Consider the following 12,066-nt stretch of genomic DNA (forward strand, 5'->3'; position numbering starts at 1 on the left):
AGCACTTTGCGCCTGTTCCACCCCACCCTGAACTGAAGGCTCTTCTGCCAGTTGGGGAAGGCTAGGGCTGATAAAATAATTCTGTCCCATTTCTGATTTACCCCGCCACCAGCTCTTCTCCCCTCTGGGCGTGCACAGGCCGCGGGAGGGAGGGCGCCGGCTGCGGCCTGTTAGCGGCTGGGTGCTCAGGGCGGCGCCGGGCGCAGATGAGTCAGCCCGGCCCCTTGGCGGGCCGCCAGTGCGGGGAACTGGAGGCCGCGCCCCGCCCGGCCGCGAGCACAGGCGGCAGGCAGCGCGTGGCGGGCGGCGGACACTGAGGCCGGGTCAGTCTCCTGCTCTCGGGGGTGGGCCTGGGACGGGGGCGCGTCGCTGGGCGGGCCTGGGGTGGGGGCGTCGCTGGTGGATTCTTGACTTTCCCAACTCGGAGAGCACCCGGCATCCCCTTCGCGGCTTTAGCGTGCGCCGAAAGCCGGGCGGAGTTTCGGCGGGGAGTGTGGAGTTGTTTCTTCTTTGGCTGGTGCGCCCGGAGGCGGGAAGTTGGAGTGCAGACGCCGGCGGCGCCCGCGCAGGGCCCGGCGGCCTCTGGGGAGGGGGCGCGCGGGGCCGTGGGCCGCGGTGACCGGGCGCCCGCTCCGAGGGCCTTGGCCTCCCAGACCCTGAGCCCGGCCCTGGCTGATGATGAAGCCCGCGGGTACCGATCTGTGCCCGGAAACTCGTGTTAGCTCTTCATCAAACCCAGGGAAGTAACCCAGAAAGCAGAAGGGACACCCGTGTCAGGGCCTGGCCTTAAAAGAGCCACCCCCACCCCCACCCCAGACTCCTGTGTCTCAAGCCCTGATGACATTCGCCTTTCGTGAAACCGCGTTTGTCTACTTAATTGGAATTTTTGCCATACTCAACAACAGTTGTTTAAAAAAGACTTGAAAGTTTTAAATTAGTAAATTCCTCCTGGGCATCAGTATGCACGATGTGCTGGTGAAGGGGACACCCCCCTCCCATAAAACTTTCCTTACTTTATGATACAGTACCCTAGTGATGGTTGACCAAATTCCTGGCTTCCCTTGTGTGTCTGCCAGGAGGACAGGTTAATATTGTTAAGGAACCATGCTGTGTTCCTTCATTATCCCTTCATTATGTTGATAGTAATGAGTCATTGACCAGGCCCTGGATTCAACAAGTGAGGGAGGGAAAAACCTGTTCAAAGGAGCAGATCCTTTCTCCTATGGAAGATAAGAAGGAATAGGGGAAAAAAACCTTCACATTTATATGTGCTGGATTTATACATAACTTTTCTATCTAAAGTTCTTAGTTTAAAAATTATTTAGATCGTGGTTACTCCCGCGTTTAAATTAGTTTCAGGTGTTCTGGTATATATATATATATATTTTTCCCTTCTAAAGTTGTCTTTCAACTCAAAATCTTCCACTGTGGAATATTCTAACCTGGGTACAATTACGATTAATTGATGAAAGTCATATGGCTCATATTGTAGTTCTTGTTAACAGGACAGAATATAGCTGTACTCTATACCCTTTTTGTATTTGTAAGAAATACCTGGGATTTGGCCCAGGAGCTCGCTATTATGGAGCTACATATCCCCAGTCTTCCTATTTTTGAGACAGGGTTTTGCTGAGTTGCCTGGACTGGGCTGGAATTTGTGATCCTCCTGCTTCAGTCTCTGGAGTTGCTGGGAATACCAGGCTAGGGCACTTAACATAGGGCTGTTTTTTACTTTGAGAAAGAGGAGCCAGCCCTGAAATTACCCAGGAGCCTAATCTGCTAAATCATATATCTATGAAAATTCCTTGTTTATTTAACAAATATTTACTGAATACCTACTCCTTTAGATGACTTGCTTGGTGGTACATTGCCATGTCTTTCTAATTCAAAGATGAATTCTTTCCTAGTGACTGAAGACCTTTCACATGGCATTCTTAAGGGAGTATTTGCATGTATATGAAATTTATTTTCTCTTCCTTGTTGAAAATTGTTAACCCTTTTGCTTCTTAAGGTCTATTCAGTAATGTTACTATAGAACCCCTAAAGGAATATTGAAATATTAATTAAAACGAAATTCAATAGATTGGTTGTTTTTTGGCTTTTAATAACCTCTTAGATTTCAAGATTGTAATATTTGTGAATTTCTAACTTGACTGTAGTGGGTGGGTTTCCCCAAACTGAATTAACTGCTGAATCCTAATTTATGGGACACTGGAAAAATTCCTCAGAGAAGACATTTTGGGCAATGTGTTTTAACTCTACGTTTTATTTGTGTGTGTGTGTGTTTTTTTTTAACCATTTATCTCGCCCCTTATGCCAATAGGAGTGATGCCACCAAGAAGAAATGGGAAATACAAACTTCCTGTTCCACTTCCAGAAGGCAAAGTTCTGGATGATGTGGAAGGAAAACAATGGGTGCTGGGCAAGATGATTGGCTCTGGAGGATTTGGATTGATATATTTAGGTAAAGTTTGACTGTAAATTACCAAATATTTTTATCTGTGTGATTGTAACTGTGATAATGATATTTTTAAAAATTGAAACTCATATAATGTAGAATTCATAGATGTGCTTTATGAAGTAATTTAAAGATTGTTAATGTCTAGTATGTTAACTTTAGGTTCAAGACATGACTAACACACTCCCTGTTGTCCATGTTTTCCTAAATGACTCTTAGAAATCTTTTCAGAGCATAATTATGCAATCTGCCAGACAAAATGTGAGTACTTTTTTTTGTTTTTGAAAGCTTGATTTCCTGGAAACATACTTCTTACAGTCAGAAACAACAACTGTAAAATATAAATGCTTTCTTTTTGTGAATCTTAATTGTTAATATTTAGGTAAATACAGAGGTCTAATAAATTCTGTTCTCCACTGGAGAATTAAGGTTTAATAACCCAGCATCTATGCATGGAATGGATTAACTTCTCTCTTGAGTGTGTAGAGTGATACTGGTTATGTTCCATCCTTTGGATAATTGAGAAAACAGACACTCAAATTGTTTTTTCTTTTTGTTGTACTATGGTGCAGGTGGGGAACCCTCGTTGGTTATACCCCTACAATGCAGTTACATACTTAAAATTTAGATCATTAAAATCTTTCTTAAGTCTGTGGTGGAATGAGGAAGATCTCCCTTGCAAGATTTGATTTGATGAATAAGTAAATTTTTTTTTAATACCCTGAAGCTGGGGGTGGTGTAGCTTTTGGTATAATGTTGCTTGGCATGTGAAAGGCTCTGGGGTTCCATCCCAAGCACCAAGACAACAACAAATAAACCACAAGGATAAATTCTACTAAAAGTGACTCACAACTATTTCTGTGGGTTCCTCCTCAAAATATTTCCAAACAAACCTGTTGCATGGATTATGAAAAATGGAGAACCTTTTCTGATAATGTTATGATTGTAGTTTTGAATAAATGAATGAAATTCAGTTAATAAACAACTGCTTGTTATCATTTTAATTTTATTAGAAAGACAAGATCAGCCCAGAAAAATTGCCTGGGTTAAGTGCGGTTTCCCCATTTAAAGGATTTCAACCTGCTTGAAAAATGCTATGATGTTGAGTGACACAGACAGCACTATTCAACAGAAATGTAATGTGGGCCACATATGTAATTTAATAATTTCTATCAAACACATTAAAAGAGTGTTAAACAGGTGAAATTTGTTGTAATAAAATGCATTATTAGGTGTTTAATATACCCAAAATATCATTTCTTTGTTATTATAAAAATAATGAAATATTTTACTTTTTTTGTGAACGTCTTTAAAATCCCGAGAGCATCTAGTCTCAAGGGCCCAGTTTTACCTGTGGGGTACCATATGAGATAGTGCAGATAAAGTACAAATAGAGTAGAAATCCCTATAGAATAAGTGTTGTTTGAGACTTCAAATTAGTTAATTCTCTTAGAGCAAAGAGTGAAGATCTCTAGTATACTGTCTTGACTTAAAGTCAGAAATATGAAGTCAAGTAGATTATTTCTTTTTTTTTTTTTTTTTGTACTGGGAATTGAACTCAGGGGCACTCAACCACTGAGCCATATCCCCAGCCCTGTTTTGTTTTATTTAGAGACAGGTTCTCCTTGAATTGCTCAGTGCCTCGGTGTTGCTGAATCTGACTTTGAACTCACTATCCTCCTGCCTCAGCCTCCCAAACTGCTGGGATTACAGGCGTGCGCCACCATGCTTGCTTTAAGTAGATTATTTCTGATGTGACTGAGCTATGGTCTTGCTTCCCACAGCTTATCACTTATACTTTTAGTTTTCTAACATTTGAATTACTTGAGTAATTCCAAAGAAAATCATTGACTGTAAAGATCTTATGCCTTTTTGCTTTTTAAAATGTAAATATTATTTATTAATATGTATTAATTTGTATTATATGTATTTAACTTCAAGTGCATGGTTAAGATTATTATGTCTGTACACATATACACATATGTTTATATGTGCTACTTGTTTGATTCCTGTTGTGAAGTTGTGAAAAGGGAATGTCTTTCCTTAGGTATAAGATTCATTTTTACTATTCAAATACAGAAGTCTTTTCTTTTTTCAGTCCAAATACGTGTCATATTTTTTAAATTCTTTCTCATTACCAAAATAATACTTATTTTAAACATATTTCAAAGTTCAATGTTATACAGTACTCTCTAATATCTGAATTTTAGAACCTGGATCCGGGGAAGATTAGAAAGTATACCCCACTGGGGAAAGCCTTTAAAGAAATGTTTAACTATTTTGAGAAAAAGGCTCCATGCTTCAGAATGTATAATAAAGCTGTGTGTTCCAAATATTGTCATTGTTACCAAAAGTGGTACCAAAGAATCATAGAATCCATTTAACTTCATTAGACTTAGTTTTTTTATTATTTTTGAAACTATGTAAGAAATTACATTGCTTTTTGCAGTTCACTGTGGTTCACATCACTTCCTGTATATAAATTAAGAAGCAGTCATTTTCAGGTTTTCCTTAATAACTTTGTATCCAGCTATTTTCTTTTCAGATATTCTTTCCAGATACACTGCTTTGGCAGACACTTTATCAGCATTTGTTGCCTAAGGCTGAGAAGAAACTAGCCACTATGTCTAACTCATTGTGCATGTGCAACTGTCCTCTAGCTTTGAGATCAATAGCCCAGGCCTCTCAGTAATCAGCGACTTACAGGAAAGGGGAAGGGGCAGAGAAGTTTGGTGTTTACTCTTGACTCAGAGAAATGATGTGCCTGTAGCATTAATAGAAATAGTTTTAAGAGGGAAAAGGAAAGTCTGAATACAAGAACAAAGTCAAGGTTCTTTCTTTGTTTCTGAAAGGTGTGGGGGCAGGAAGAAAGGAATCTAGTCTAGGGTATAGGGAAACTTGCTGTCATTTTAGTATCAAATGATTGAAAAAGTTTCTAAAACTCCAGGGAAACAGAATTGAAGGTCTGAGTTGTTCTTTTAATGCTAGGTATAAGATAGAATCAAGTAACCCAAGGGAGAACTGCATAATAGGAGCAGGGGTTTTTTTTGGTGTTAGGCAAATTTGAGTCCAATCCTAAATTGACTATGCCACTTAAAATCAGAGTGACTTTCACTTTCTCAATCTTTTGGAGTCTTTATTTCTGTTTTGTATAATTGAGTTAGTAATAATTATGAGGATTAAATGAGATAAGGTGTTTAAAGAACTTGGAATTTTGTAAGCACTTAATAAATGTAATTTACTTATTTGTTTAGAATTTCCCATTCTAAATATCTCATGCCAGAGTGGATTAGGATAGTGACAAAGACCTTCATTAGAAGGATTTTCTGTTTATCCTGTTATGGATTTTAGAAGAGTTGCCTATGTGATAAAGCTAAGAACATAGAGAATGTCCACAGAAATCTTCGGGAGATTTTGCTCACCAACCTATATATCTGCTTCGCCTCTAACATTTACTATAGAGGCGTAAGAGAGGGTGAAAAATTCTCGTTTAAACTGTACCTCTTCTGCTTCAGATAAGAAAGATAAATTTCAGAAATTATTTAAAATCCAGAAAAACAGAACTACAGGATAAACTTCCTCCAAATTTCTTTGCAGGATTGTCCTATGAGTAAAAGTAGATGTGATTTACCTATGGAAGTTTTAAATTTTTGAAGTTGGGCTTAGTGGTGACCATTTACCCTCTTTGGAGTGTCATGCACAGGGGGGAGTTCAACAATTATTTGCTTGAAGGATTGAGACTGAGATTAGGGTATTTAATCCACACAAGCCAGTTACCTTTGATCTCTTCCACAATTAGAGATGTTACCCTTAATCCAGTGTGCAGTTTCGACAGATGAGTACCCTTAGTCACAAGGAAGGTCAAGGCAAGGGAACTATCATGACATCAACCGAAAGAATGTGCATATGCTTTATTGACAGTACATCAATAGCATACTCTTGTATAAAGAAGAACACGTTATTATAAATGAAACTATGAGAAGTCTTAACAATTGGATTATTTCTTTGTGGATGAGTGTTTAGACTTTATCCCAGGGACTGTCAGACATTTTGGGAGTCATGTTGTCAGAATAGCCTAATTTTGCTTTTTAGAAACAGAAGGAAACTTTTTTGGGGGGGCGATTTTTAGAAATTATGAAAAAATAACTTATATTACTGGTAAGGAAATTTTTAAAAATGTTTTTTAGTTAATAGACTTTTATTCATTTATATGCGGTACTGAAAATCAAAACCAGTGCCTCATACATGCTAGGTAAATACTCTATCACTGAGCCACAAACCTAGTCCCATAAATTTTTTTAATAAATAAATAGAAAAATTGGCTGTGATGGATTGATTTTTTTTAAAAATAGTACTGACTGGATATTAAACCCAGGCGTGCTCTGCCCCTGAGATATATCTACAGACCTTTTTATTTATTTGGACACACAGTCTAAATTGCCCAGTCCAGCCTCAAACTTGGGATCCTGTTGCCTTAACCTCCAGAGTATAGATTGATTTTTTAAGGTATACAGAATAATGTTCAGAAGAGCCTAGTGTAATGCTAGCAACAAGGTAGAGTTATTGTAACACAGACTGCTTTATTACACATTTCAGTATTAAATTTTATTTTGGCAGTGTTTTATGTAGAAGGCTTAGAGACAAGCAGTGTTATGGGGGAAAAAAAGAGTAACTGAAAATAAAGATAATTTCTATAGGAAGCTATAGTATAAGTAGTTCTCAGATGAAAGTATAGATGATCAGTAATACTAACTCAAAATATGAATAATTTGGGATTTTTGTGAATTTAATATACTTGTTGGATGTATAGACAAGAAATTAAAGTCCCTAAAAGGTGTATTTTAATTTTGTATGTATTCTCCATTAGCTGTTAATTTGGAGTTTTAAAAGAGCATTGCTCTTTTACCTGTAAGTCAAGAAACTAAGTAGCTAAGAAAGTTTGGGTCCTTTCTATTAAAAAGAGAAAGTTCTTATAAAACTTGGCCTTTGCTTTTGTTTTTCATTTTTAAAAATTGTCTGACCTCATTTTTAACATATTTCACATTATGTTTCTTCATTTTCAACATTTTTACTGTCAAACTCTTGCCTCAAGGGAAGGTTTATAAACTACCTCATTCTTCTGTGCATTTATATGTTATGTCTCTTCCACTGCACCTGTTACTATCTTGTAACTGTTTACAGTGTTCAAGGTTTTTTAATTTGAAACTTATTGCTATGGGGACATTTCTTCTTCATGAAATGCGCTCACCTCTATTGCCACACAATAAAAGAATTCTCAGCTTTTGAGAGCTTCTGGGTTCCTTATGAAATATGGATAGACTTCTGCTTCTAAAGTGTTTTAGGTTTTGTTTCTTTAGATAAGGAAGAAAAGGAATAAATAGTATGAGGTATGTTTCTCCTTTTAAGACACCAGGAATATCTATGTTTATAAAATAAATAAGATTAAGAAACTTTAAAGCTATAAATGAGAGAACTCACTAGAAGTTAGCTATTTGAATAATGAAAAATTTCTGTCCTTGCTTAATGATACAAAGGTGTTTATGGATTTTATACTGTTTAGATCCTTGGCTTTGCAATTAGTACTTCTTCAGAATGTTTGTCCCTTACAGCTCCATTACGTGGACTGTGTTTTTCCTGAATACTGTCTTCTATGTGGAAGAGCATTTTAGGAGAAAAGACAGATAACAGAGCAATTATTGCATGATAATTGTTAGACTTCTGTTTCTTTTAAAAAGATAGCCAGGTGGACTGGTATTTTCTTTAACATCTCCAATTGAGGGAAAAGATTCTGTAGAAAGACATCCATTGAAGGCCAGAAACATCTACAGATGCAGTGTGATCCCAAGCAATGAAGCATGTGGCCCTTCATTGGCATTATATGATAACAGGAGGAACTTCTGGCAGAAGGACTGACTTTTGCTGCGTTCTGCATGCTGCCCCTCCAAACCCATCTTTGATTGGCACCTATGCCCTATTGAAACTGGCATCACACCTTCTGAATGGGCACTGTGCCAGGCTAGCAGATGGGTATAGGCAAAAGCATGCCAGAAACCCAGTATGTGAATCAAGTTTAAGTATCAGGGGCCCAAACTCCCATCCAGGGATGTAAAAACTGCAGTCTGTTGAGAGCTTTTTGTGCTTAAGGTTAAAGGACATGCCATTTTTACTCCAGCTTAGAGGTTGATTAATTTTGAAAGTCAAACAGGAACTCCTGTGGCTGTGTCAGGCAAAATTCTATCTTTGGTGAATGAGAATTACTACTTCATGTAGGGAAGAGAAAGTATTGTAATGAAGTTTCCAATGAGAGTTACTCTCCTGCAAGTGCCTCCAGCACTTAAGCAGCGTGTATTCAGTGGAGATGAATATTTCTATTCTCCAGCAGAGCCAGGTGCAATCAAAGCCAGATCTTCAACCTGCTGCAGTAAAGAACCCTAAATTTAGAAAGGGCAGGCAAAGTTTAGAAGAACTCCATGGTGGCAGCTCTTCTCACCATGAACTGATGGTGCTTCATGAAGTATATAAAGAAGATGATGAAGGGAACACTCCAAATAAAAACCTTTAGAGTATTTCAGCCTGAAACAGAAAGATTTTTAAAAAACCAAAGGAAAAAGTTTAGTCCTTTCTCCTCATTGCAGAAACCCTACTGAATTTTTCTATCAACAAAAACTTAGCTTACCAAAATGTTAGAACTAACTTAATGCAAAAGGAGTAAAACTTCCTGTTCTTACACTTATTTCATTGCATGTCTATCATGTATATAAACTTTGCTTCTTGAATAATGGATTTTGCATAAAATTGCGTTCTAAACATCATATTCCTTGTGATTGTCTCACACCCACTACAGAAATCCCCCCCACCAAAAAATGAAAAATAAAAATAGGGAACCATTCCCTGTGATCACTTCAATCATTTCACCTACATGCTCTTAAATTTACAGGGATGCCTGTAAGACCAGCTGTGGGCAAGAGCAGCTTTTTCTAATCACCGCATAGCCATTGCTTTTGCTTTTCCACTGTGTAAACTTTATCTATGGAACAGATTCCATGAGACCGTTGTGAATACTTCAACGTATTCAAAACATATAACTGCCACAAATTAAACTACTAAAACTAAAGCTGGTGCATCGCAACTGCCAACTAAAACTGGCACGTCCCTCTGTCAGACTGCAGGAGAGTGTGCCATACAGTCCTCGGAAAACACAATTCATCCAGAACCAATCTTGTCACTTGCTCTGATATTAAACCAGAGAAAGTGACATTAATTAAAGAAGTGACATGAGCCAACAAAGGCAATGAAATTCTAAGCTTTGGCTCATGTGCAGACCTCAATCCAACCTGCTCTGCTTAGGTATTATAGCCATTTCTGAGGAGGAGGAGTGTGACTACTTTTGCTCCTCCTCATCTTCCCTTTTTGAAACATTTTCAAGCAACTCACGTTTTATATCCAGCATTGGGCTGGTTAATTAGTGTACTAGTAGTCACTGCAGGGCTTCCCAAAATACTGGTGTGGTTGCACGTGGTACATTTACTGCACTTGGTAACTGCGTAAGCTATAGAGGTAAAGGTGGACAAGAGATGATCTAACAAAAAAGCAGGCAACAGCCAGAGTACTTAGACTTGGTCAATTGTAAGTTAGGAGGTCTGTTGCTAGGACTAGTTGTAGAAAACAAAGTGTGACTGGTAAAACTCTATGGGAATTTGGTCATGCTAAAGACTCAAGCAGGAGTGCCCATAACTTTTTTCTTTGTTTCCATAGTATGCTTTCTCATAGTGCTCAGCTTATTACTTCTTGTGATGACTCTCTGCTTACTGTCTTTTCAAACCCTCATCCTGCCCTTGGGTGAGAGCACATTCACATGCATTGTAGTAAGTTCTTTGTAGGCAATCTGTCTAGAGTCTTAAATATGACCTTGCATATCAGTTTTAAAAAAAGGATTTGTAAATTAACTGTAGAACTAGTCTTTAATGGAAAAGTAAAAATCACCTTCCCAATAGGTAGGTGATCTATTTATATTAAATTTTGTGATCTCTATACTAAAATATGTAATCTGTGTGTAAGGTACTACAATTTTAGATTTAGAGACATTATTTTGTATATTTGGAAGAGTTTTGGGGAAAAGAATCACTCAATTCTTAGGAATTTCCAAGTATTATTAAAATATAAGAAACCATGCACTTAATCCATAGATTGTAGGCTTCATTGGGAAAAGTCTATTTTAAAACAACTGGACATTGTGTTAAGAATAATAAGTTTTATGTTTAGAATAAAACAGTTATACTGGATAGCATTTAATTGGAATAGGTCTAATAGAAAGTAAACTTTTGTGGGGAAAAAAGATGGTGTTTACCACTAGATGAATTGATAGATGTGTATTAGAAATCATATGTAAGATCAGATTTTCAAAGACTGTAAACACAACTTTAACAGAAATCATTGAAATTTCTTTGTGTGTGTGTGTGTGTGTGTGTGTGTGTGTGTGTGTGTGTTGCTGGTGATCAAACCCAAGGCCTTGCAAATGCTAGGCAAGTGCTTTACCACTGAGCTGCATCCCCAGCCCTGGAATTTCTTTTGATCCAAGTCAGTTAAAGGTTTGACTAAGGATTTTGTACATAGTCAGAAGCTTTTGTTGTGGTTTCTGAGTATAGGCATTTTTTGTTCGAGATCCAGAATTTTCTGTCTATGTAATTAGTCATGAGGTTTAATGTACATTTTTCATATTAGGCAGACAATGGCTTCAAAGAGACAGCAATGCTGCAAAGGAGCAAGACAAGAAGGCCAAAGTTGACACACACAGAGGCAAAACAGTGTAGGAAAAATCAACACGTTTTGCAAAATCAATCATTGAAAATGTGTCAGTGTTCAGGAGACTGTCTTTAATTTGCAATCCAAGTGAAATAGAGTATTTAAATATGAGAGGCAGTATTATTGAGCCCAGCATGCCTGCTACCACTTGTTTGACTAGCTCAGAACAGAACACTGAGAGGCAAGGGCTCAAAGTTAAATGAACATTTATACATTTTAAAATCAAATGAAAGATTCAGAGTATATTCATGAATTAATTTTTTTCAGAATCCTAAATTTAATCAGCTGGAATTACTTTTAAAGTGTCATTCTATTTAACTTCGGGGAATGATGAATTTGCCTTTTAGTGGGGATGCTGTATTTTATCATGAAGATGAAACAAACTGTCTTTTGTTAATTATTCCCCAGAGACACTGGCCATTTTTCTCTCCTAGGCTTAGTGTAGAGTAAAGGCAGCTTCCTGCAAATTTATTTCAAGCAAGAGCAATCGGAAGCTTCAACATGTGTGGAAGGGGTACGTGGAGAAGATTGCTTCTGTTTCAGGTATTCTGAGTGCCACCTAATGAACCTCTTAGAGGCAATGTTACCAAAGCCTCACCTAGGAAGCTATGAACATAGAGCTTACAAAAGTGAAGAAGGAAAGACGGCATCCAGGAAAACATAGCAGATGTGTCAAACATCTCTGACATCTCATAACTGCTGCTGGGACTGATTAGTGAAATCCTTTGTAGGAAATCATCATTTTCATCATCAGCTACTAAAGTCTTGCTCTTAGTATGTCCAAGCTCTATGTTAAATTTTTACGG

General features: G+C 37.8%; 1 protein-coding gene across 2 annotated transcripts in view; it reads left to right on the plus strand.

The window, feature by feature from the left end:
• Nucleotides 1-244: 244 nt before the first annotated feature.
• The window catches only part of Vrk2 (VRK serine/threonine kinase 2), a 102,969-nt gene continuing 91,147 nt past the window's right edge, over nucleotides 245-12,066 (plus strand). For both annotated transcript variants that reach the window (XM_027934458.2, XM_027934459.2), the window contains exons 1-2: nucleotides 245-323; nucleotides 2,324-2,464. In XM_027934458.2, the coding sequence (XP_027790259.1) occupies nucleotides 2,329-2,464 (136 nt within the window). In that variant the 5' untranslated portion in view covers nucleotides 245-323; nucleotides 2,324-2,328. The remainder of the gene's footprint in view (nucleotides 324-2,323; nucleotides 2,465-12,066) is intronic.

Source organism: Marmota flaviventris, chromosome 14 (genome assembly GCF_047511675.1).
Source record: "Marmota flaviventris isolate mMarFla1 chromosome 14, mMarFla1.hap1, whole genome shotgun sequence".
Lineage (NCBI taxonomy): Eukaryota > Metazoa > Chordata > Mammalia > Rodentia > Sciuridae > Marmota > Marmota flaviventris.